The 27,147-nt window shown below is 45.8% G+C and overlaps 2 protein-coding genes across 3 annotated transcripts in view; one reads left to right on the top strand and one right to left on the bottom strand.

Moving 5' to 3' along the window:
* The window catches only part of WDFY4 (WDFY family member 4), a 247,195-nt gene that overhangs the window by 52,523 nt on the left and 167,525 nt on the right, over positions 1-27,147 (bottom strand). For both annotated transcript variants that reach the window (XM_040242853.1, XM_040242852.1), the window contains exons 44-47: positions 20,860-21,008; positions 17,094-17,214; positions 13,850-13,935; positions 12,337-12,399 (exon numbers count right to left, since the gene is read on the bottom strand). In XM_040242853.1, the coding sequence (XP_040098787.1) occupies positions 12,337-12,399; positions 13,850-13,935; positions 17,094-17,214; positions 20,860-21,008 (419 nt within the window). The remainder of the gene's footprint in view (positions 1-12,336; positions 12,400-13,849; positions 13,936-17,093; positions 17,215-20,859; positions 21,009-27,147) is intronic.
* On the top strand, positions 242-5,686 carry LRRC18 (leucine rich repeat containing 18). The gene is made up of 2 exons (XM_040242854.1): positions 242-1,095; positions 4,174-5,686. Exons 1-2 carry the CDS (start codon positions 332-334, stop codon positions 4,193-4,195), a joined length of 786 nt encoding a protein of 261 aa, XP_040098788.1. The 5' UTR covers positions 242-331; the 3' UTR covers positions 4,196-5,686.

Consider the following 27,147-nt stretch of genomic DNA (forward strand, 5'->3'; position numbering starts at 1 on the left):
CTGAACATCCTTCAAGCGACCCTTGAACCTCCCATTTTACATCCGGGAGCACGAGGCGTGAGGAGGGCATTCAGTTTGCTGAAGGTCTTCGGCTAGGTTCCTTCTGCTAATGGCCTAATTTCTCTCCACTCTCCTCTTTCTCTCCTTGTAAACCATCAGAAGTAAAGCATTATGATTTGGGGGCAGCCCAGTATCCTTACGTCATCTGACTGGACACTTTTTTCTCTTTTGACCAGAGTCTATCTTCTAGCAGTTTCATGAGACATTGCCTCTAACTGAACACCAGTCGATCAGAACAACATATTAAACATACTCCGTTACTAAAAAGAACATGGCCAAGGGAGCGAAGGGCCCCAAGGGCAAAAAGATCACCCTCGCTGTGGCCAAGAACTGTATCAAGATCACGTTTGACGGAAAGAAACGCCTTGACTTGAGCAAGATGGGAATTACCACCTTTCCCAAGAGTATCTTGCGACTCACTGATGTGGACGAGCTCGACCTTAGCCGGAATTTGATCAAGAAGATTCCTGACGCCATCTCCAAGTTCCAGAACCTGCGGTGGCTGGACTTGCACAGCAACTACATTGACAAGCTCCCCGAGACCATCGGCCAGATGACTTCTCTGCTCTACCTCAATGTCAGCAACAACAGGCTGACCACCAACGGGCTGCCCGTAGAGCTCAATCAACTCAAGAACATCCGCACCGTGAATTTGGGCCTGAACCATCTGGACAATGTGCCCACCACACTGGGGGCTCTGAGGGAGCTCCATGAGGTAGGGCTCCATGACAACCTGCTGAGCAACATTCCCAACAGCATCTCCAAGCTGCCCAAGCTGAAAAAGCTCAACACCAAGCGAAATCCCTTTCCCAAGGCAGAGTCATCGGATATGCTCATGGATTCCATCAAGAGGCTGGACAGTCTATATCTGGTGGAAGACAAGGATCTGTGTGGGGCTTGCCTGAAAAAATGCCAGCAGGCCCGGGACAAGCTGAACAAAATCAAGAGCATGGCCACGGCGGTACCAAGAAAGGCCATCTTTTCCACTTTGGTCTCACCCAACTCCATGGCCAAGGAATCCCAGGAAGATTGGAGGTGACCTGGGACCCCGACCCTAAGGCAGTAAGGGAAAAGGGAGGGGGAGGGAAGGTGGCAATGGGCTGCATCCTCAGAAAACAGGGATTCTGCCATTACTGCAATAGCTTCTCCAGTCAAGCCCATAAAATACCTTTCCCTACCTCCTTGGCTTGTGATTTTGTTGATCAAAGGGCTTTTAGTTCTTTGCCATTTCATACACTTCTGTCTTCTCTCCATGCACAAACTCACACATACAGGCACAATAAATCTGGAAAGGGCCATCCATCTCATTTTTCCCCCAGACCTCTCTTGCCTACAGCCTGTGGCCGGGCAGCTGACACAATCTTGTCTCATTATCACAGGTTTCAGGATCAACTCCCAGTTCCCCAGTGTGGAGCTTTTTCTGCTAGAATGCTTTGGGCCAGGGCTTCAAAAGTCAGGCATCTCTAAGCGTTGGTTGGTAGCAGGGAAGATGGACATTTAGTCCTGGGGAGGAGACAAAACTGGGCCACAGAGTTGGGCAGATATTATCATTAATTATTTGCATTAACATTTTGCGCTCAAAGCCGTCCTATTCTTTTCCCTTTTCTACATTTGCATAATTTGCTCTAGTAGCTTTTAGACTAAACCAGCAAGCCCTTGACTGTCTGTGAATGAATGAGGTTCACTCTCATCTAATTATGTGCAATGCTTTTCCATACCTTCGTGGAATAAGGAAAGGATGGGTGCAAATATGGGTTGCTGCAGTCAATAGATAAATACCTTACTAGGTACTGTGCTAGTGAGTGCAGGGACTGTGCTGTGGGGGAAAGCCTGTCCTGCCCTTTGCAACCTGTAGGAAAGGCAGGTAGAAAGAAGACAGGGCATGATGTCATTGTTTGAGGAAGTTAAGGGATCAGAGCCTAGTGGTATGCAGGGCTAACCTGGCACAGAGAAAAGACGAAGTTTCTGCAGTTGGACAGATCTGGGCCCAGGGAAGCTTTGCTTTTTGCATGCTACCTCCCTGGGCATTTTACTTAGCTTTGGCTCCTTCGTCTGCAAGTGGAAATGACACCAGCCCAACTCCCAGGGTTGTCATGCGTCTCAAGCAGATAGCTCACAAGAGTGAGTACTCAGTATAAGTCAGTTATCTCTAGGAACTAGAGCTCAGTGCATCTCACAGCTGAGATCCCACTTTGGACAGTGCATTGAGTCACTCTAGAGCTGCTCGCAGAACTCACAATAGCTGAGGACTTTCTCTGTACCACTCACTGACACTTTTACACTGCCTAAAAGCAAGGGATCAAGGCAGATAACTTTAGAAAAGTTTGTTGTTTTAAATCAAGGGTTTCCTGTGTTGGCAGCAAGTTTTGTAGTCATCAGCGGAAAAGCACTGAGAGATATTAATAGATATCAATTAGTTTGTTATGACTGATGTATTTCTTTTTCATGTTATATATACCATAGCAGACAGCATATTTCATTTCTTCACTCCTCACTGCTTATTTTCCTTAGAAATGCTTGACTACTCTATTATACTTCTAAAATCTCTGAAGATACAGATTCAAAATTCCCTTTCTAGTTTTTCTTGTTTATTAAATGTTGTCTATTATAAAAGTAACAATACCACAGCATAGGTTTAAATAGAGCAGCTTAAAGTATCCACAGCTCTACAGTGTAAGTCAACTATAATATTGACAGATTTCCTTACTAGTTATTTTTCTGTGTATATTTTTATGCATAGTTAAAATAATAACATTCACACCATTTTTATCCTTCCTTGAAACACATATGGCTGCATGGTCTTAATAACCCTAATTTAAAACATCTGCAAGAGAGTCAAACATAGATATACATAACTAAGTTCTTGTTGGACATTTAGGTCATTTCCCAAATCATTTCGTGATAAAGCCTGCATGATTAAAATATTTAAAATATTTTGCATTATTTCCTTGATATATCTTCATTATTGCACATATTGTACTAAAGCGTATGTTTTTAAAGCAATTTTTGATATATGCTGCTAAGCAGCTTACAGAATGTTTGCACCCATTTATCAATCTACCAGTAATATATTAGAGAACTCATTTCATTGCATCCTTGTGAGTTCTGAATGTCACGCTTTATATTTTCTTCTTCAATTAAAGTCCAAAATGATTTCTGAAAATCCCATCTATCCATGAGTAGAGGACACATGACTGTGAAATGAATAGTGAGATGTCATGGCTTAGGCCCAGGAGACCCCACTAGAATGTCAGGCCTTGAACACGTTCCTAAGCAGCTTCCTGCTAGGTTAGCTATCTCTGACCCAAGAAGTACAGAGGCCATGCAAGGGCATTCGGTCCAAACAAGAGGTGATGGCTAGTTACATGGATGCTGCCCATTTCTATTCCTCCCACTTGGGACACTGTTTCTTTAGAATCCGTGAGTTAAGGAGACAGATCTGCCTGCTCCCCCTACAAAGGGTCTTAGTCTGGAACACAGATTTCTCCTTTAACCCTTCTCCTGCTCTGTTGTGACAACTTCCCCCACTGTGCTTGGTTTGCAAAACCTCTCTCTAGCACCTCTCCTGGGTTTACCTCCAACTGACACCTTTTGCCATCTTTGGTTTCTAGGTGCTTTATGCTACTTTTGTTCTTATAGCCGTGTCTCAGGAAGGGGTTTCAAGTGCATTGAACGTCACCAGGATTGAGAAATAAAGGGGCAGGGGCCTTTGATATGCCCCAGGATACATTCACCTTAGACCTCCGGTTCATCAGGAGACCCTGGCAATATTATGAGTGAAGTTGGAAGACAGAGCTCAGTTATGAAGCTTCTACATTTTATTCCTCTTTCTGTCGGGGAAAGGTTTAATGCTGATGCTCCCTCATGTCCTAAAACACCACAGTCACCTTTACTTCCTAGAGAGTATATTAGGCCCCAAAATACTTGATAGGAAAACCAAGGGGTTTCTCTTTTCCTCAAACAGAACAAAACCCTCATTCCTGCTAACCCAGTAACCACCATCTCTGAAAGCCAGGCATGACGTAGGTGACCCTTGTGTGACCTCTGCCCTTGCTGTGTTTTTCCTCCATGATTTGGAGTAATTGCCTTGGCCTCTTGTGTCTTCATCCCCAGGATACGCTCAACATCACCCTAGAGTAGCTTATGGCAAAAACTTGAAGACTAACCATCTAATGAGAGTAAACAGCTCTGAAGAAGAAAAGCCCTCAGTTAGGAGAAGAGAGAGAGAGTGGCAAGGGGAACACTCCGGAAGCCAGGCTCTCCAGTGCTGGCCAAACCACTGACTTGTTTTTTAAATTAATTTTGCTTCTCTTGCGTTAGATTACCTGTGTGTGAAAATGACTTTGGGAAATACTTGGTGTGTGGTTTCTTTTTAATGTATATAGAGGAAATATTTAAGAAAATGATAGATATAAATTATAGACAATTAAAGATTTAAAAGAAGACTTTAAGACTTAAAATATTTATAGACTTTACACTTCACTTTAACTGGTAAGATCCCAACACCAATTGCCTCTGATAATTAAGTATATATAATGTAATACCAAAAGCAACTAAAATCTGTACAAAGAATTTATACCAAAAATCTTCAAAAATGTTATAGATAAATCAATGCAGAATTTTAATAAATCTTTCAGTAATGCAGAGGTAGGCAGGAAAAATAGACAGAAATGTCCAATAGAGAGAAAAATAGGAAACAAAAAATAAAATTTGGCAGACCTAACATGCTGAAGCTGAAACTCCAGTACTTTGGCCACCTCATGTGAAGAGTTGACTCATTGGAAAAGACTCTGATGCTGGGAGGGATTGGGCGCAGGAGGATAAGGGGATGACAGAGGATGAGATGGCTGGATGCCATCACTAACTCGATGGACATAAGTCTGAGTGAACTCCGGGAGTTGGTGATGGACAGGGAGGCCTGGCGTGCTGCGATTCATGGGGTCGCAAAGAGTTGGACACGACTGAGCAACTGAATGGAACTGAACGTCTTAATAATTACATTAAATGTCAGTTTCTTTATTTGTAGCCGCTGCAAACTAGAAACAAGCACATTTCCCTCAATAGGCAAGTGGTTAAACCAGCTCTGGTTATGAAGCAGCTACATTTTATTCCTCTTTCCTTTCTGCCAGGGAAAGGTTTACTCCACATCACGGAATACTACTCAGCGATAAAAGGAGCATGCGACATACACAAAGCTTGGTGGGTCTCAGTGGCATTATTCTGAGTTTAAAAAAAAAGGCCTAGTTCCACAGGTCACATACTCTACGACTCCATTTATACAAAATTCTCTAAATGACAAAATGTAGAGGTGGAAAAGAGACCAGCAGTTGCCAGGGGTTAAGGATGATGTCGGGCATTAGAGGGCGGGCGTCGACATGAAGGGCAGCATAAGAGATGCCTTTGTGTAGATTCTTGTAACCACCACCACTGTCAACACCCACAATTACTCATATGATAAAGTGACAAAGAACTATGCGAACATACTGTACTACCGTCAGCTTCCTGATGTTGAAACTGTACTAGAGTTTCATAAGGTTTAACCATTGTCTCTCTGTATTACTTTTGCAACTTCCTGTGAGTCTATAGCTCTTTTAAAATAAAAGCATTTTAAAGACCATGTACACACTGCTATATTTAAAACAGATAACCAACAGATAACCAACAGCTCTGCTCCACGTTACGTTCCAGTCTGGATGGGAGGGGCTTTGGGGGAGGATGGATGCATGTATGTGGATGGCTGGGTCCCGTCACTGTTCACCTGAAGCCACCACAACATGGTTAATCAGCTATAGTGAAGTCGCTCAGTCGTGTCCGACTCTTTATGGCCCCGTGGACTGTAGCCCACCAGGCTCCTCTGTCCATGGGATTCTCCAGGCAAGAATACTGGAGAGGGTTGCCATTTCCTTCTCCAGGGGATCTTCCCAACCCAGGGATTGAACCTGGGTCTCCTGCATTGCAGGCAGACCCTGTACCCTCTGAGCCACCAGGGAAGCCCCCAAATATTATTGGTATTAAAAAATTAAAATTAAAAAACAAAAAATCTTACCGCCTATATGAAGTGATAAACAGATCTTTCTGTATCTGCCAAGTGCTAACTTATGAGAAACTATGGCAAGCTTAAAGTTCCTCAACCATCCCAAAGAGTTAACCATCCCAAAGAGTTAACCATCCCAAAGAGTTAAGGCATTCACTGGACTAATGTGAAATTATCCATGTTGATCTTATCCTTGGATATTCCTGAGAAAGATGTTAAAGTAATAAAAAGACAAAGAATGGCTTCTTGATCTGTGCTCCAGATTTTCTGGTGCTGGTTAGGCACAAGCAGCAAATGGGGCGGGGGGACCATGAGTCCGCAAGTGTTCCTGTCACAGTTCTGGACTTTAATATACCTGTCCACTACCCCATGTGAGCAGCTGACCAGGCGAAGCTGGTTGGAGAAAGGGGCCGGGCTTGGTGCAGAGAGAAGGACTTCAGTTAGACCTCTGCCTCAAAACAGGTCTGAGGTCATGGATCAGGACAGGGCTTCCCAGGTGGCAGGAGTGGTAAAGAGCCGACCTGCCACTGCTGGAGACACACAGGACCTGGGTTTGATCCTTGAGTTGGGAAGATCCCCAGGAGGAGGGCATGGCAACCCACTCCAGTATTCTTGCCTGGAGAACCCCATAGACAGAGGAGCCTGGCGGGCTATGGGCCATAGGGTCGCAAGAGTCGGACATGACTGAAGCATCTTAGCACACATGCATGCACGGATAAGAATACAGCTAAGAGGAAATGTGTCAATAAAGACAAGGAGCAACACAAATGGGGTCCAAAACAAGGTGGGACCAGGACCCAGGCAGAGCTCACCGCTGGGCACCGGACTCCACGGCCCATTGCCTATTGAGCCAACCTTGTGAGAAGCTCCACGGTGCCAGGGTGCCGGCTGTTCCCGCGTGGTGTTTAGCTCACCTCTGGTTCTAGCGGTTCTGCTCTAACCCCAGGGTCTGAGTTGTGCAGCCCCTACTACTGCCCTCCTAGGGCTGTGCTTCGCCAGCACACCCACGGAGGACGCTCCTCCATTCAGTGATGGGGCTGACGTTCTCTTTATCAAAGTAACCATGCACGTTACAGTCTCAGCCTCCCAGTCCGTCGTCAGTGACAACCTCTGGAGAGTAGTGACTGAAGAGGCAGGAAGGGGAAGATGGAGTACTTGAAATTTAGCCTCCATGAGGCCAACAGTGATGCCCTGATTATCACGGAAGACCCTCTTCTTATGGGGATTTATAGCTTGTTAGGTTTGGTTTTCTAAGTTCTTTTCCTTTCATTATGTTTCAAAGATATTCTACGAAGGAAACTCACTCATTAAAGGAAATCCATACAGGACACTACTTACTCAACTGCAGAACTTCGTGCCAAAAACTGAATTTCATCCTAACCATTACATTTAAGTTAGCTATAAAATTGAGAAAACCTTTTAGAACGTACGAATACAGTAAGGCCCCGAATACAAGCCCTGCCTTACAACCAACAATTTCCTCCAGCCCAGGGACATTTTTGTCTGAATGATACGGCAAGTGAATATTTCAGACCACGGGGACCATGGCTGTGGAAGGATGCCTCTAGCTCATTCAAAGATGTGTGCAATGTGCAACAGAGATTTGAGAAAGAGGAAGAGCCGGATAGGCATCTGGGCCTTGTATTTCTCTGAGCTTTGTAAACTCTGAGCTCAGTAGGAGCTGAGATCACCAGAAAGGAATGGAGCTGGGCCAGATCATGTTAGCATCCCAGAGAAATGTCTGTACAGAAAAAAGTTCAAATGTTAGGGCTCTATTTTTCAGTGAATCGATATAGAAAATTGTATTCTTCAGTGCTTTTTGTTCATTTTTTATAAACAAGGGAATTAACTTCTCTGTTATCCGTGACCCTATTTATCAGTGCGAAAGGAAAGTATGTTCCAGAAAAAAAAGATGTCCTTCACACCATCTGTTTCTTATTATCTGTCACTGGGAAATGTTGCAACCTAGCACAGCTGCTTGGGTTTTCTTAGTTTCCGGACAATTAGAGAAGCTAGATCACTTTGGGTACCTAATATCACATCTATGTTTTTGTCCTTTAAAGGACTTTAGGGGTAACTCATAAAGGATCATTGTGCCCCATATTTTGTTTTGAAACTATTTCCAGCCCTTTGTGGAAGGATGCAGATGCCTTTAAATATAAAGATGTGTGTTTCTTCACATGTCTATTTCCTACTAGCTTCCCTTTCTCTGTAACTTCAGCTGTTCTCACATCATGGAGCTTTCTGGCCATCAGACACATGTCCAGGGGGGTCCCGTTGGCTTTATGTTGGAAACTCCTGTATGCTTGCAGAGCCTTGGCCCCTGCGGATGTCTGATTATGCCACCATGCTGCCTTCAGAACGGTCTACTCTTCTACAATGGGGAGACATAGATGGATTATGGGTCCCAGGCTACCCTAGGTTTGGCAGGTTGGCCAAAAAGTTCATTTGGGCTTTTTGCACCATCTTAAGGAAAAACTTGAACGAATGTTTTGGCCAATACAATATTTTCCATTTGGGATCCAGGTCTGTAGACCCTCCTTGGAATTCAGATATGGAGGCAGCCATTGTCACTGAAATTCCAGGCAAAATTCTGGTACCCAAATGATCTGGTTTCCTATACATGGGAGATGGTCTCTAGAGAGCATATATCCAAAGCATATATCCAAGCCAGTTTTGAAGAGCTGGGGGTTGAAGATATAAAAACCTATAGGATAGCCAAGCATCCTGGACCAGGTGAAACCCCACAGAATGGACCATGCACCTCCTTCAGAGAAGAGAAGCTCACACTCACTAAAGCGTCCACAGTACAGCCAGGCATTTTCAAAGACTCAGTGTGGAGACTGGGCATTATCCTTGGTAATCCAAATAAAAAATAGCCAAGTCCATTCCAGGCATAAGGCAATGGCTAGCCATAGCTTTCTAAGGCTGGGGGCCACCACTGCCTTCCCATTTGAAACTCATGAAAGCACCCTTTGGCTGTAGGAGAAGGGCTGGGAAAGACTCAAAAGAGTTGAGAACACAGATGCCTGTATTTAACCAATTGCTCTGTACACATGCCCAAAATACACAGCAGTTGATTCTAAAACTAAGCAAAGGAATTACAATTTATCGAACACTTCCTATGAGCCCAAATTAGGTTGATCCTTAAGCCCATGGCTGGCCTTAGCAGCATGGCCTCACCATGTGCCCTATCTGTTTGGGTGGTCCCAGAGCCTAGGACCCACTCTCCAGCTTCCTCATTTTGTCAAAGTTTGTCTTCCATGAGCTTAGGTATGTATCTCTCCGGGGCATCTCTGCCTTGAATTTCAAAGCTTATATCCAACGACCTGAATGACATCTCCACCTGGATAGCTGACAGGCATCTCAAAACTAACACATCCAAAATTGAGCCCCTGATATCTACTACTCTCCCAAAGTAGCTCTTCCTGTGGTCTTCCCTATTCACCTTCCAATTGCTCAAGCCCCAGTGCTTGGTCTTATCCTTAAGCACTTTCTCTCATCTACATATAAGCCACCCACAATCGACTTGTCAACAAGTCCCACCAGATGTACCTTCAATCACATCCAAATATGTCCAAAGGCTGAGCACTTCACATCATCTTTACTGCCACCCACCCCAATCCAAGCCATCACCATCTCTCTCTTTTTTTGAATTTATTAATTTTAACCCGAGGCTAATTATTTTACAATATTGTAGTGGTTTTGCCATACATTGACATGAATCTGCCACGGGTGTACACATGTTCCCCATCCTGAACCCCCCTCCTACCTCCCTCCCCATCCCATCCCTCAGGGTCCTCCCAGTGCACCAGCCCTGAGCATCCTGTCTCATGCATTGAACCTGGACTGGCAATCTATTTCACATATGATAATATACATGTTTCAGTGCTATTCTCTCAAATCATCCCACCCTCGCCCTTGCCCTCACAGATGTATGAAAGACTTCTGTACATCTGTGTCTCTTTTGCTGTCTCACATATAGGATTATTGTTACCATCTTTCTAAATTCCATATATATGCCTTAATATACTGTATTGGTGTTTTTCTTTCTGGCTTACTTCACTCTGTGTATTATAGTTTCATCCACCTCATTAGAACTGATTCAAATGTACTCTTTTTAATGGCTGAGTAATACTCCATTGTGTATATGTACCACACCTTTCTTATCCATTCGTCTGCTGATGGACATCTAGGTTGCTTCCATGTCCTGGCTATTATAAACAGCGCTGCGATGAACATTGGGGTACACGTGTCTCTTTCAATTCTGGTTTCCTCGGTGTGTATGCCCAGCAGTGGGATTGCTAGGTCATAAGGCAGTTCTATTTCCAGTTTTTTAAGGAATCTCCACACTGTTCTCCATAGTGGCTGTACTAGTTTGCATTCCCACCAACAGTGTAAGAGGGTTCCCTTTTCTCCACACCCTCTCCAGCATTTATTGTTTGTAGACTTTTGAATTGCAGCCATTCTGACCAGCATGAGGTGGTACCTCATTGTGGTTTTGATTTGCATTTCTCTGATAATGAGTGATGTTGAGCATCTTTTCATGTGTTTGTTAGCCATCTGTATGTCTTCTTTGGAGAAATGTCTGTTAGGTTCTTTGGCCCATTTTTTGATTGGGTCCTTTATTTTTCTGGAATTGAGCTGCAGAGTTGCTTATATATTTTTGAGATTAATTCTTTGTCAGTTGCTTCGTTTGCTATTATTTTCTCCCATTCTGAAGGCTGTCTTTTCACCTTGCTTATAGTTTCCTTCATTGTGAAAAAGGTTTTAAGTTTAATTAGGTCCCATTTGTTTATTTTTGCTTTTATTTCCATTACTCTGGGAGGTGGGTCTTAGAGGATCCTGCTGTGATTTATGTCAGAGAGGGTTTTGCCTATGTTTTCCTCTAGGAGTTTTATAGTTTCTGGTCTTACACTTAGATCTTTAATCCATTTTGAGTTTATTTTTGTGTATGGCATCACTCTCTCTTATCTGCGTTACTACAAGAGTTTCCTAACCAATCTTTCAGCTTCTGCCTTTGACCTATTGTGTTCTGTTCTCAACAGAGCAGACAAAATGAGTCTTTGAAAATATAAGTTAGGCCACAAGATCCCGCCAATGCTTCCCATTTACTCAGAGTAAAAGCTGACACCATTCGCATGAGCCCCCAAGGCTTACACGAGCTCTGTCCCCTCTCCCATCTCTGTTCCCACGGACTCTACACCCCAGCCACTGTGGCCCCAGCCAAGCCCCCTTCTCCACCCTTGAGATCCTTGCTCTGCCCTTCCTTTGGCCTACAATGTTTTCTCCAGTTATCTGAATAACTTGTCTCCCCACTTCATTCAAGTCTTAATTCAAATATTAACTTTCTTGAAGAGGGCTTTCCCTATCCTCCTAAGATTTCAAACCCTCCTCCGCTTTCAAAACCTACTAGTTTTTATACATATCACTCTCTAACATGCTTTACATTTCACTCGTTTTGCTTTCTTTCTCATAAGAAAGCAAACACAATAATGGGGAGGTTTTGGGTATTTCCCATGCTCCTCTGTCAAGCAACAGGCAGCAGACATAACAAGCCATGGACACATGATTGTGAATGACTCGACGGCACCCATTCCATAGTCATTATAAACATTCTGAACACAACTCCCCTTGGCCCGAAGCCTACATAATCTTAGAGAAAACCAGCAGCCACCAACCTTTTCCTATTCGCCTTCCTAACTGAAATAAAAGCACCTACCAATCCAGCACTGGCTTCCAGAGAATGTGGTACTTGTAAGGGGGGCCTGGGGAAGGGGCTGTAAGCATTTAAAGATGCTCCATCTCATAGTGTCTGATTCACATATCACCATACATGTATTTATTTACCTTCTGAGATTTCAGAGTCTTGGATAGAAAGGATAGAGCTGGGACTGCTCACACCCCAATAGGCAGCCCTGACACCGAGGTTGGGCCTAGGTTGACACTTCTATGGGCAACTTGCCCACACCTACTGCAGGCGGAGGGCAGCTTCCTGCCCCTTTGGTTGGAACAAGCCACAGAGCACCAGGGACCTCAAGTCTCTGAAAGTTTCACTGGCAGAGGGGAACCACAGGAGGATGCGGGTTGCATGGGGAAGGGAGGGTGAAAAATTAAGTGGCAGGCAGACTGCCGTGCTCTCTGCATGCCTTCTTAAGGAGGATCAGGAAAATAAAGAAAATCAGAGCAAGGCCAACACCTTGCCCAGAATGCATGGCTGGCCTCCTCTCTGTATCTGTTACCTTAGATTGAGCGTGTCCTCCGTGAAGCCTTTTCCTTTCAAGCTGGGTTGGAAAGAGCAGAAGCTAGACAAAAAGGGAAAGGATTATTCCATCAGCAGAGTCAGGACCCTTCCACCACCGGGAAGCAGGCTAGAGATCAGGTTCATTCTTGCCCTTCCAGTGAACCCCATCTGTCCCCAGATCTGGGTGTACCTCTGAGGCACCCCATTGGCACCCTCTGCCATTAGATGCTCTGGCCTAAATAACAGCAATGATAATGATAAAACAATAGTTGCAATCAAAATTACGTGTTTTAGAGACCTCTTCTGGGCTGGGCACATGCATTTCCATTGCCGATTTCAGCCACCACTGCAGTACTCCAGGGACAGATGCCATCTTGCTTTAATGCTCCTTGAACAAGGGTGGGGCATGGTTGGTACCGTTCACTGCCTGAGCTATGGATGTAGAAGACTTCTAGCTCAACTGTGAAAAACTTCGTGCAGGACATAGAAATCATAAGGGAACCTGAACGTGAGGTTCAGCGTTGCCTGTCTACTTCTTCAGTTTCGTTTGAAATGGAACTTGTTTTAGGAGGTGATATAACAGCAGTCCTTGGAAGAGCCTCAAAGGGAGAATCACAGTCAATGGAGATGTGCCCAGAGCTGGCTCAGATGGCCTCTCTGCAAGAGTTGTTTTCTCCACTCTGGCCCTGTCCTTGGGACCCAGCAGCTGGTCCTAGTGCCAGTGATAGGCCAGGGCCAGCAGGAAGATAAGGCTAGAGTCTCTGAGCACAAAATGGCCTGGGACACGCAGGCCAGGGATGTCAAATCTCACCTCAGGACTTTTAGCCCCAAGTGGAGCTGAATACGTCCACTCCTCTATTAACCCAGCTTCTACGTCATCTGCTCATGGCTAGGAATCTGCCTTTTGACCCCTTCTAGATTCTTTGCACATTCACATATCTCTAACTTTAATAATATAAGTATAAAATTTAAGATCTAGCTTAAATTTCTTAGATTGATTAATCTCTTTGGAGAACGTTCAGTTAAACCAAGACAGTAAGCTTCTCTCTTTAAGAAAAAAAAGCTGTTCCATGCAGAAGTGGGAAATCAGTTGTTAGGAATTCTTTCCAATGAAATATGAAGTCAGAGCAACTAAAATTGGCAACTGGGATCAAAAAGTAAGATTAAGCCAAAAAAAATTACTTGGAAAATTAAAAAATAAAGCCAGAAAGTTCTGGAAAATGCATTAACTATGTTGTGGCTGCACACTTTTTTCCCTTCCTTCAGTTTTTACTGGCCCAAATTACTTTAGTTCATGAAATGGAACCTGTTTCCCAGGATCGAGAGAAGGAGCTTCTGTGGTTTTCTCTTTACTCTGTTCCATACCTCAAGAGTTCTGCAGGTAAGTTCTTCCTCGAGTCTAACCTAAATCCTGCTCACTGTGGGTGGAGAACAATCTCCTGAGAACAAAGCTATTCTTCTGCTGTTGGTTCGTGATCAGTTTCCTTAGCAGAGAATTTCCGAACTCTTACCTTTTGAAGACCTTACTCCGATCACTGTTGTGGAAGACAAGAAACTGGGAATATCCGTTTTGGAAAAAGATCTCCAGGGCAATGTCCTGTAAAGAGAAACCCCTTTTACTGCTCTGAAGTTTCCTAGGATGGATGGAGACCTCCCTCCCCCACCCCCTGCCCTGCTCCCCGACTCCACAGCCGACGCCACAGAGCCATGGTGTGGGCCATCTGGGACTCTATGTCAGGTGTGGAAGGATTTCAGTCTAAAATGGACCCAGAGACATGAAAGGGCAAATCTCAGGTATGTGTCCTCTGGAAAACAGAACTTCAGAACTGAGAGACTGATTTCCCATAGATGCTTAATTGGCGGAAGATGGAGACTTACCTCTGAAGTAATGAACATCCACAAAGAATCTCTCCCATCCACAAACCAATGAACTTATTGCTTGGACTCTGAGTGGACAAACCCATCTTGTACTCTTTGCCAGTAGATAGATACAGCCAACCTCAAACCCTCAACCCATTAGCCTGTAGCTCACAAAAGCCTGCCTTTCCTCAGTGGTTATTCCCCTGTTATTTTTGAATCAACTCAATTTCCAGTAGATTCAAGCTTGCCTCAGTTACCTCTTTATTTAGGCTGACAAAGGCAACCCTTCCTAGTTAGTCCTTCCAACCTCCTACAGGGGATAAGAAGACTTTGGTAACAGTGATGAATTGGAGTCTTCACAGAGTAAGTAGGCAGGCAGGAGATCTCAGAGTCCCTTTGACTGAAGAAGGAAACAAGAGCCCAACTCACAGGAAAAGCGAGGAGGGGACAAAGAGAGGAAAGTGCCCAGTGACATCTTCAGACACTTCTACTCCTGAGTCAAGGGCTTCACTTCCGGAACCGAAGGATCATCTTACCAGAAACACTAGGGGAGCTGGTTGCATGAGCGGATGCAAGCTTTAATCTGGGCAGCATCCTGCGCTGACCTGCAGACTTGAGGCACAGGGGTTTGGCCACACCCACTTTGCTGAGCCGTTTTGATGTGGCCACACTGACATAGCAATGTCACTTCAAGGGTATTTTGCTAACACCTAAATGAACCTGCCTGCCTTCTGTTTTCCTTTCTTAGACTTGGAATAGTGAGCCCACATAAAGGATGAAGCTCAGGCATGAGGTGGGGTCAGGGAGAGAATACTCAGTGCTTGAGGAAGGGCCTGGGAGAAGTGAGGTCCGAGGATGGAGGGAGAGATAGGGAGGGTGAGGGTCAGACTCAGAGATGGCATGCTGCATCCAACGGCAGTCAGGCCCTGCCCCTTCCTGGCGGGAAGTGAGTTCTCCACGTCCAGGTCATTAGACTTCTGAGCAGAGCGAAAGTATCTGTAATGATAATGCGGCACCCTTCTCCTCTGCAGATGTATATAAGAGCCTCAGATTTTTTCCCTACATACAGAAGTATAAATAACGTGCAAATAGATGATGAGCATAGAATCTGTGGAGCCCATGACTTGCCCCAGCAACCGCGAGTGCCCAGGCTCTGACTTCCTCCTGGGAGAATCTAGGGCTGGGCAAATGGGGGCCTTGCACACGAAGATCTCCCACCCCCAACTGGACATGCTCACACACCCTCCCACTCTGGTTTCCACCACCGTCATGCTAACCAACCATCTGGAAACAATCTCTTTGTACCGGGGAGAAAGACACTCACTTACTGATACCTAGTTGCTACTATGTATAACATGTAAATAGACATACAATTACTAAAAAAAATAATTTTTGAGTACTTGCTATATGCTCAAAATGTGCTAAGTGCTATATTATGTAACAGTGGAAAAGACAAGAGGTGGTGGCCTGTTCACGGTGAGAAATGAGAGCCCAGAGGTGCCCGACTGCAGAGCCATGCTCAGGACTGGGCCCACGCTGGCCCTGGTCAGAACCATCAGCTCAGGGCCTCCTCCACCCGCCCCTTTCTGGCTCACTGCTCTGCTCAGGACTGGGCCCAAGCTGGCCCTGGTCAGAACCATCAGCTCAAGGCCTCTTCCACCCACCTCTTTCTGGCTCACTCTGAGAAGAGCACTGAGGGCTGGCAAAATGAGAACCAACGCTTTGTGGGCAAAAGCAGCAGAGAAGGAAGGAGAGGGAAAGAGCCAGTCAGAGCCAGCAGCTTGCTGGATCCTTGTCTGTGGGGGCAGCTGATCCTCCCTAGAATGAGTCCCTCTGAAAGCCTCCCTTGAGCTTTCGCTTCAGAGAATAATAATAATATAAATAACAATGAGGCCTCCAGCAGGAGGGTCACAAGACAAAGAAGTTTACAAAAGAAAGGTAACTTATTCTGTCCCAGGAGGCCAAGCACTGTTTTGTGGGCCTATGCAGAATAGAGACCCTGCAGAGAAGGGGGGAGGGGCCTGGGCCCCTCCCTTCCCACAAGGTGGTCCCTCATCTCTTCCTCAGCCAGGTGTTGGGAGGCCCTTGGGCACAGTTGCAGCTTTGCTATTGGAGAGGTTGGACTGTTGAGGGCAAGATGTGTTTGAGGCCAACGAGAACCCCAGAGCTGTTCCTCCCTTTGCTACTGAGGTGATGCTTCTAAACCAGATGGTGTGCCTCCAAGGTAGGGCATGAGAAGTATTTGGTTGTGACTCAGTGACAACAGAACCCTGCCTCTGGAAGGAGTCCGCTCTGTTTAGCAGCCGGATGAGCCCTTGAAAATACCAAACAAGGTTCTGAGATCCTGCTTGGAGGGGACAATTAGGAGATCTCTAAACCACTTGGCCCAGGAAATGACGGAGCATGAAGGTAGATGAAGATTTGAGGAGGGCAGAGGGTAGAGGCAGCAGCCTGAGAGGTGTCCCTGTGGTCTGAACAGGGGAGACTGGCACTCAACTCTCAGTCGTCAGCTCTGCCATCAGGCAATGGAGCTGCCCCGCCCTGTATTCCTGAGTCTCCGGGCAGCTCTGGGGCATGTCAGGGGGAAAATAAAGCAAAGAGGCTGGATCCTAAGTGACATGGTAAGAGGGAGAAGGGCCCAGTGGCCAAATGGCAGGGACTGGGGAGAGGGTGAAGCAGAGAGCAGAACTCTGTCCCAGCCAGGGGACCAGCCCAACACAAGCTGGGGAATTCACAGGTGTCCCAAAGGGCCCTGGGCTGGGCATGGGTGAAGGGGTCAAGGAGGTGTGCCCCTCCTGTTCAGATGGGGCCTCGATGACACCTGAACCGCCATCAGGTCTTAGGGTGAGGGTTAGGGAAGGGGTGGTCCTTCCTCCAGGCCCCTCCCAGTCTCACCTGCAGGAGGAAACGTGCCTGCCGGAGCTCCCTGAGATCACCGTAGCTGTGGCGCTGGCATGAGTAATGGTCAGAGGACCTGTCTTTGCTGCACATGTTGAAGATAAATGGGTCGCTAATGCTGGAAAGAAAGCAATACGTGCAGTGAGAGGGTACCCAGTGGGGGCTTGCTCACCTGCCTGAACCTGCATTTCTGGAACACATCGGGAGATGGGCCAGCACCCTCTTACCTGATAACCCTTGTCTGTGTCAGCCCTGCACTGAGGAGTAATAGGGGACATTGGCTTAACCAGAGTGGGGGACACAAAGCAAAGGGATCACCTTCAGGCCGACGGTGACACTGGGTGCAGAGCGTAAGTGTGAGAAGACTTTCTGGGTATTGGGGTCAGAAACGGGTTGGTGATGCGGTGGGGAAAAGTGAGAGATGTGTAGTTAGGTATGGACAACTTTCAAGTTCCCGAAACATGAGGCAGAAAGATGGAGAGCCTCCACTAAACAGTCCCTGTTTAACATGGTCTCGGACAACATGGCCATAGGGTAACTTTTAATGTGATGTTCTTAACTAGGGAAATCAAAGGACACTAAATGCTAATCATGATATTGATTGACTGGGCCTTTGGTAATAGAAGTGGATTCAGATTAAAACATACTGTGATTTGTCCCACATTTGTACGGGACAAATCCACTTACCAGTTTATACCTGGAATTTGCACCCAAATCATCTGCTAGATAGCAAACTCTTTACCAGACTCGGCCCTTGTCCGACTGAGCTGTGTATCTGTGGAGTCTACCCCATTGCTTGTATAAGACAGACTTTCATTTGTTGAATGAAATTAAACAGAGAGCTGATGCCTTAAAACTGCTGACTGAAAGCACCGATCATAAAAAGCCAGTTGGATGGTTTGGATTCCCACCAAATGAATCAAACGCTACATCTTGTGAGCTTGGCCGCCACTGTTATGGGTTGAATTGTGTCCCCCAGAAGATGTAGGTTGACGTCGTAATCCCCAGTACCTCAGAATGTAACTTTACTTAGAAACAGGTAAATAGCAGAGGTAATAAAGTGAGGTCATGAAGATAGATCCCAATCCAGTAAGACTGCTGCTGCTGCTGCTAAGTCGCTTCAGTCGTGTCCGACTCTGTGCGACCCCACAGACGGCAGCCCACCAGGCTCTCCCGTCCCTGGGATTCTCCAGGCAAGAACACTGGAGTGGGTTGCCATGTCCTTCTAGTATTCCCCCAATAAAAGGGACACTTAGACACGGAGACAGACACACATAGGGAGAAGATGGCCGTGTGACTGGAGAGATGCGTCTACAAGCCTTGGACCATCAGGGGTGGCCGGGAAACACTAGCAGCTTGAAGAGGAGAGGAAGGATCCTCCCCTAAAGCTGGAGAGGGAGCACAGCCCTGCTGTCACCTTGATTTCAGACTTCTAGCTTCCGGAATTGAGGGATAATAAGTTTCTCTTTTTTAAGAAGCTGCCCAGTTTTTGATACTTTGTACAACAGCCCAGAAAACTGGTTACACAGAAAACACAGTTACCCTATTCAGCCAAGAAGGAATCTCCCTCAAAGCAAAATATAACCTTCGAGAAAGGGTCTTGCTTTCTGAGGAAAGTTACAAAGTACCTGAGTCCAATAACTGCTAGAGGATTGGCAGTGTTCTTGAGTTTTATTTGGGATGTTTTTATGGTACATCAGGGAGTCTCTTTCAAGGTCTAAGGCTCAACTATACTCAGATTGATGGCAGTCTTTTAGAGAAACATTTCAGAGTTGACTTAGCTTTATTTTTCACTGGCTTATTTATGTATCTTCCTTGGTCTCCATGATCAAAATAAGACTTAATCTCCATTGATCTCACATGATCTAATGGCCCATCTCTGAGAACCACATCTCCACAAGTTTTTCTTCAGGTAGCAGACAAGGGCTCAGAGAGAAAACACTGTCTGGTTAACAAACACTTCTTTGAAGTATGGTGACTACAATTACCTATGCAATTCTAAGGTAGTTAAATATTCTCGCTACTCTCCTACTTACATTCTAGAAAAGGACATTTCCAGACTTGAGTACACCCAACCTAACAACTGGGTTTCTATTAAAAGTGCAGCTATAGTCAATTGGATCATGATTACATGCACCTCATAAACACAATTTAGCTAATCAATAAGATCTTATCCAACACTAACCAGAGGTGGAGAGGGAAGCAATGGATTATGCGAGTCACATGGGCACTCCATGCATATAGGTGGAGTAGAAAGCTTTCATCAGCTCTCAGAAAGGCGAGTCTGCAGACCCATTGTCCATATTGATCAGTATCAATAAAACATGAGCAATAAAATGAGATGAGTGTGCCAAATATTAATTATGTGCCTGCCCTGCAAAAGCATAGAAGATTCACTGCAATCGGTGAACATTTGATATGGATAAAAGATGGAAGTTAGCAGAGAGAAGAAGGCCAAGCATTTTAAAACAAACTTAAATCAAAGGAGGGTGGGTTCACATCTATCCTTCCACAATCCTTAAATTCTTGTTTCTTCACATAGGCTGGAAATACTATGACACCTGGGAGTTAAAATTCTTGCTTATGGGCAGGTAAGACTGGTTCCTCCATCAATAGTCTTAAATAGTGGTTATCAAAGTGTGGTCCCAGACAGTAGCATGAGCATTAGCTGCAAATTTGGTAAAATCTCAGGCCCTAACCCAGATCTGCCAACTTAGAAGCTGGGATGATGGTGGGCCCCAGAAGTCTATTTTATCAAGTCCTCCAGGTGAGTCAATGTAATTTAGCTTGAGAGCCACTGGGCTGAGGTTATCTTGTCATCACTTGAGCCTTGGATAACTAGAAAAGAAATTGGCATCTAAATTTCTTCACAAGTGATGAAAACATACAGCTGACAATAACTAGCAAAAGTGCAAACACAATCAATTTGATTTTGAATGGCAGCACTTCAGAAACACTAGAGAATTATTCAATAAGGGCTGATTGAACCCAAGTACACCAACTATCAATACATTTGATCCTAGAGAAGAACCTCAGAATTTCCTGCCAAAGATCTCTGGTATTAGTTGGTATAAAAATGACTCCAAATTTCTACCCAAATCTCACTCATCCTTCAAGACCCAAACCTTAGCTGCCTTCTCCAAGTAGCTGTCCCTCACCATACCAGCCACATGTCATCTCTCCAAGTGTGAACCCCGAAGAGTCCTCGCATAACCTGTATCTTGTCGCTTGATGCTAGTGTGCTCCAAACTCTTTCCAGAAGAACCTGGATATGCTGCTGACTGCATCATGGGCCTTGCGGGCATAACGAGGCAGTGCCTGACGTCTTGCATAAGGATGAACAAGCAAGAAGTTGTTGACTCAGTTACACATATATATATACATTATTTTTCAGCAGTGTTTAACACAAAATTGTAAAATCAACTATACTCCAATTAAAAAAAAATGTTGTTGAATAAGTACGCTGATGGGACTGGATTCTATTATGCAAATAACCTAAAGAGCGATCCCTTTTGTCCTGTGGTGCATTTCACAGCAGGAGAGCCCGAGGAGCTGCTGTCTGGTTAACTGCTCCAGATTTTAGCTTTGGGGAATCCTAGTCATGGATGCCTGTGCCTTAAGGTTCTTCCGTTTTATCTCATGGCTCAGTTTCAGGCCCAAACCCGAGCCCATAGAAAGAACAAGGTGGGAGGCGTAGGCGTGGGGTGGCTGAGAAGGCAGCCTGGGGTCAGGGCAGAATCTGCCAGGGTCGGGGGGCACTCACTTGGACAAGCAGTGGCGGGTGCAGTAGACGTCACCCACGGGAGAGAGCGTGAAGTTCTCGCAGACGTAGAAGTGCTGCTGGCCGAAGAGCAGGAGCCCTTCGCAGACCAGGTGGCCCCGCACGACGACGAGGGAGAACTTCTGCGTCACCTGCAGGGGGAGAGTGCCAGAGTCAGGACCCAGCTTCTTCAGGAGGGCGGGAGGGCGGTGTCTGGTCGCCCGCTGCGCTCTGGGAAGTGAGGGTAGCACCCTGTCAATGACGGAGCTGCTGCCCCCCGGCTGCACTGCTCTGCACTAAGCGGGATTTCTACGCCCAGCCCCCTGCTTCATTATTTCACCGACCCAAGGCCACCGTGTCGCACCGAGGCACGCGGGTGAGTGTTTATTGCTCTTCTGAACATGCTGCCATTTTCCCTCTCACTTTAAGCTCCTCTACAACCATGCAAAACGCTCCTCGGTAAACAATGAGGGAAGTTTTTGAGGACTGAGGCATCACTCAGTTACAGACGTGAAGAAACTTGTCAAGGAAACAGCTGGAACGTGACCAGGACAGGACCAGAACCAGGTCTGCCTAGGACCACAAGTGCAAGACTGGCCCTGCTGTCTGCAAAGGCCAAGGCTGCCCCCAGGTGTGTCAGAGGAGGCACCGGCTGTGCCCAGATCCCTCCCTTCTGGCTCAAGCACATTCTCTCAGCAGCTGAAGACGCTGGCAGTTTCCCAGAATCCCCTCCGCTAAAGAGGGTGCCTGTCATGGGTCAGGTCCCCGTCTCAGTGGTCATCTGTCCCCAGCACGGGCCAGCACAGAGGCAGAGGGACTGGCCCTTTGCCTCCATTCACTTGAGCTCCCTTGGGCTCAGACGCGGCCTGGCTGAGACCGCAGTGAGGTCGCACATCCTGCACCCCACCCAGCAACCCGAACCCCAACCAACATGCCGCACGCACAGCTCTGGCTCCGTGTTGGCTTTCTGGGGAGGCTGATCTGGGATGATGTCTTGGTATGAAACAGAGTCCCACATTAAATAAGGACTAGTTAGGTCCTTACATAGAATAAATCTCTGAAGGAATGAGTGGGAGAATACATGAATTCTTGGTGACGGCAGCTCAAAGGAACCAGAGTAAGACCAAGGCCAACATTTTCTCAGGATAATTCTGTGCTAATTCCAGCTATGCAAAAGAACTGACTTAAAAAAAAAAAAAAAAAAACCTAGTATATAACCATTGGGCTTCCCTGGTGGCTCAGATGGTGAAGAGCCTGAGGTTGAAGCTAAGCTCCCTGCTCACCATTGGGAGCAACAATGGGGCAGCAGCGGTGAAACCTGGAAAGCTGCCTGCATACCCGTTCTCACACCCTACTTCACATGGGATTTAGCCAAAGTGAGGGACAGACGTGATAAACAGAACCCTACCCTCGTGGGACTTAAAATCCAGTGGGGGAAGACACGTCCACCAATACATTATCAAAAACTGTGATATGCATTGAAAGAAGAAAAAAATACAGGTTGATAATGATATAAGGCAGAGAAAAACTTGGAGAGGACATGATCTCAGACAAATTCTGAGACCTGAAGGATGGAAATGAGTAGTCATGGCAAGGCTGGGAGAAGAAATTTCATGGAACAGGAATATCCATCTCAGAGCATAGAGGTAGGAATGGCAGATCTGGGGAGCAGAAGAGAGGTCAGTGTGGCTGGTGAAGCTGGAAAGCAGGCATGCTCAGGTCCTGAGGGCCTTAGGTGTCTTCATTTCCCCCATGTACCCGTAAGAATAAAATCTGTCTACACTTCTGTAAATCTGTCGTCTGTCAACTCAATGTTGCAGCCTAAATAGAGACTCTAAGGAGGTAGAGGAAAAGTTTTGTCTCTCCTGCTGTATAATCTTCCGAAGAGATTCTGTGCCTATGTAGTTTGTTTTATACATATTATCTTTTTTATTTTTTTTACACAAATAGCATATTCATACAGCTACTGGTCTGCATCTAGTTGTCTTCCTTAATAGGCCGTCTAGGAGCCCTTTCCAAATCACTTCTTACAGAGTTGTCTCACTTTTATTAAAAGATACAGATGGTTAGTTTGCACGGATGTGGTACAACCCTCTACTGATTTGTTTTCAAATGTTTCAACATTACAAGTGACACTGCAGTGACAATCCCTGTGCACAGACCACTTTGAACACACGTAAATCTGTAGTAAATCTTCTAAATTCCTAGAAGCAGAACTGTAGGCCCAGGATGTGGGCATTTTATATTCTGATCTAGTGCCAGATTGCTGTCCGGCAAGGCGTCGCTAATTCACACTCCCACCAGCATTGCTGGAGGGTGTTTATGCTTCCTTGGCCAAACTGTTGAAGCTTCTTCTCTTATGCCTTTGTACAGAGGAGACTTCATCCTCAAGTTCACAGAGTCGGATGTGGGGCCCGAGTACACAAGCCTGTGTACCTCCCTGGCCTCTCCCGTCCCTCTGAGGCCCCACCCTTGCCCAGACTCTGTGGTGCCACCAGAAGAGGCTGCAGCATGTTCTCGTGATCTCCTGGTGTTTTCCTTTGGAGAGAATTCAGTAATAACCCGAATAAAGCAAACCACAAAAAGGATGTCTGGTGAGAGCTGGGTCAATAGCTTAAAAGCGGATTCTGCTAGAAAAGAATAACATTCTAAAAACTGGAAAATGAGCCCAAGGGAACTGTTCCCTGCTCTTCCATTTAAATTAACCCTAAGAGAGCTCCATCACCAAGTTCACTCGTGATGAAGAAATCCCTCCTGCCACGATTCTATCAATCACTTTAAAAAGAGTGGAACTTCAGCTCCATAAGTAGAACATTTTTAAGATCGGTTAAGTGACATATTTTCACTCCTAATGGGTGGATTAGTAAGCACACAGCCACACCTGGCCCAGGTATGATAAGGAATAGATTGTCTGGAAGTCCAAAACCACCAGAGTTAAAGTTAGAGGGGCAACAACGTGCTGGGACATTCTGTGGAAGCCCATGCCAGCACATTCTCCTAGAAGCAGGCCTCAGTCAAATGTCTACAAAAGGGGAAGTTCAGCTGGAGGCTCTCTCAAGATTTCTTCCAGCACTATTCGTCTGCAACTTAATGCAACACCTTAATTTTACAGGTAGAAAACGTAAGACTCAGCACTATCACGTGAGGCACCCGGTGACAGAGCTGATGCGTACGTTCCCTCATTCTTGCTGCTGTTTAGTCCTCAGTCGTGCCTGACTCTTTGAGACCCCACGGACTGTAGCCTGCCAGGCTCCTCTGTCCAAGGATTTCCCAAGCAAGTGTACTGGAGTGGGCTGCCATTCACTTCTCCAGGGGATCTTCTCGACTCAGGGATCAAACCAGCGTCTCCTGCACTGCAGGCGGACTCCTTACCCCTGAGCCACCTGGGAAGCCCATGTTCTGTTATACTTGTCTGCAAAATCTGCTGCAAAGAAAGCTTCAGCTCCATTCACGCTTCTCTTTCCATGTATCTGCTCACCTAGACCTTGTTAATAATAAATTCTGCTACACTGGTGTCTGGAATAAGTATCCTCTTTTTTTTTTTTTTTTTAAAGCACAGATTGCTGAGAAAAAGTTAAGCATCCAAAGGGAAAGAGGCTATTCAACTCCATTTACACTGACTACCTATGAACTCAGGATGACTTTTAGATGGAACATTCTGTCACACTCATAGTCAAAGAAATGTATATTAAAACAATAAGGAGACACTATTTTTTATATGTCAACTTGGCAAATCTGGGAAGAAATATAACACAAGGATCTGTTGATGGCAGCTCGTCTTTTCAGATGGAGACAAGGAGCTGGGATGACCCCTGTCTGCCTGCATTTGCCACTTCCACAAGCGAGCCTGCAAACAACCAAACCTTCGGCCTTTCTCTGCTGGCTCTGAGGAGATCAAATGGAAAAGGATGGAAACTGAAAAGGTTTACAAGTTCTGAAGACTGTTCAAAGCACAGTGCATGGCACTAACTGCATTTCCTGAGGATCCACACATCAGTGGTTAAAGTTGGAACGTGTTTCTAGCTAGGGCAGCTCTGTATATTGTAAAACCCAGACCCATGAATCTCAGCATTTATTTGAAAAGCTTAGGTAGCAGAGTCTCCCGGGCAGCTTGTTAAAGTTCATATTCCCAGGGTACATTCCAGTTGTTCTGATTCAGCAGGTACAGAGTGGACCCTGGAATCTGCATTTGAATAGGCAGGCCAGATGATTCCTGAAGACCATACTTAGAAACTGAGCCAGGGACACCAGCCAGGCTGCGAAAGCTGAGGTTCTGTCTTATGCAAACCTATGGCTACCGCTCACTTATTTGCTCATACTTTCATTTAATAGAGACGTATTAGATGTTTTAGCCTGTGCCCCCATGCAGACATAAGGGGAGATAAAGCACATTTTTGTGGTGCTTGTGGTTTGACAGGAAAGAGAGGAGAATATCAACTGTCCTCAAAGAGCATAATGTTGGAGGGAAGCACACATACCTTGGGGCACAGAGGAGAGCGCCTGGCCCAGACAGAGCCCGGAGAGGGAGCAGAGGGGACATCAGAGCAGGGGGTCTCGAGGTGGAGGCCCCAAGGCTGTGGCTATGAGTTCAGAAGATTAAAAACAGAGAAGAAAATTTCCAAGGCACAAAGTCTTGAGACAGTAGGACATGTTTAGAGAATGTAAACAATTCTGTATAATTGGAGTAAAAAGGCAGGTGTATGTGTGTGCACACTTGCACACTCGTGTAAGGGTGAGAGAAGCAAGTCCAGGGAAGCACAGGGCCAGCTCAGAAGGGCACGAAGTGTGCCAAAGAGAGTCTCAGAAGGTTTTCAGTAGGGACCACATGTGTAGCTCTGCATTTTAGAAAGTCAGTCATGGTGACTCACCTAGGGGGAAGATTCTACACGAGAAGTTTAACACACTGCTTCACTTTCTACAGATGACTTCAGCTAAAAATACCCATGAAGAGCTTGATGCTGCTCTCTGCTGTTCAGCACAAAAAGATCTCCCTTTAAGCTGATTTCATTTCTAACAAAGTCATACTAATATTTTACATTGAGTAAAAAATGTAAATGAAAAAAATAAATGCTTAGTTTTTCATGTAATTAATTAGTTAATTACATGTAATTACATGGATTAAATAATTAATTCATGTAATCAATTAATTTTCATGAAATTAATTAATTTCCTGTAATTTTCAAGCAACAGTAAAAACAACTCCCATGGGAGTTCCGACTCTGGAATGGGTCTGGAAGCACATTTTTTAAGTGGAGACAGTTTTGCAAGTAGCTCAGTGGAGGAGGTGCAAGGGACACAGCAGCTGACACAGGCCCACGGTTAACATGCATTAAATAAACCACTCCTCGCATCAAATGGAGCTGTTTGCAGAGAAATGTGTTTGCGGTTCTGGGAATCATTAATCAATGGCACAAAAGTGGCATAGAATAATTACTGTCCCAGGTATCGCTGGAGGCGATCAGAGCTCCAGTGTTCTCACACAGAAATGAATTAAGCTGCTGCCATTCTGAGCTCCGGTCTGCTGGCTTCCCCCAGAGGCCTCCGTGGGGACAAGCCATCCGGAAGTGCGCGAGGAGATGTGCCTTGCAGTCTCCTGGGGCTGGGTCTTGCAAAGGCCCTAGAAGCAAGTGCTTCTGCGATGGCAGGGGAGAAGGGGCAGGACTCTCCGCGAGGCTGCCTGCCCACTTTCTGTGATGGCCACTGAAGGCGGGGGCTCTGGTTTTTCTGAGTGTGGGCACACACCTGCCACATACACCCTGCCTGGGTGTGCCTTCACTTAGAAAACACACGAGGCCCACGAGGTCTTATGGAGACATCTGAGTTGGGAGAATTCTCAACGATGCTGACATTGTCTCAACAATGCTGAATTAGAATCACAATACTTGATACAAAATGTCTCAACACACGCAGAAAATATTAGTCTGAGGAAATGCAGAAAATAACCATACACACACACACACACACACACACCCCTGCTGTGGGCACACTTCCTGTATCTTTGCTTGAACACTTTCATGGTTCTAGTGTGTGTGTGCGCGCACTCAGTCATGTCCAACTCTTTGCCACCCCATGGGCTGTGTAGCCTACCAGGTTCCTCTGTCCATGGCATTTTCCAGGCAAGAATACTGGAGTGGGTTGCCATTTCCTTCTCCAGGGGTCTTCCCAACACAGAGATCAAAGCTGCGTCTCTTGAATCTCCTGCACTGGCGGGCAGATTCTTCACCATTTGCACCACGGTTCTAGAGTCAGGGCAACAAGTCTCCCTTCCTCGACTGGGCAAGTGCAGAGCTG

The sequence above is a fragment of the Oryx dammah genome, unplaced genomic scaffold (assembly GCF_014754425.2).
Source record: "Oryx dammah isolate SB20612 unplaced genomic scaffold, SCBI_Odam_1.1 HiC_scaffold_6, whole genome shotgun sequence".
Classification (NCBI taxonomy): domain Eukaryota; kingdom Metazoa; phylum Chordata; class Mammalia; order Artiodactyla; family Bovidae; genus Oryx; species Oryx dammah.

What these genes read in the sequence shown, in the direction of transcription:
- LRRC18 (XM_040242854.1), top strand. Translation starts at nt 332, where the DNA reads ATGGCCAAGGGAGCGAAGGGCCCCAAGGGCAAAAAGATCACCCTCGCT. An exon ending in GAATCCCAGGAAGATTGGAG is followed by an intron (nt 1,096 to 4,173) that starts GTGACCTGGGAC and finishes CTTCATCCCCAG; the next exon opens with GATACGCTCAACATCACCCT.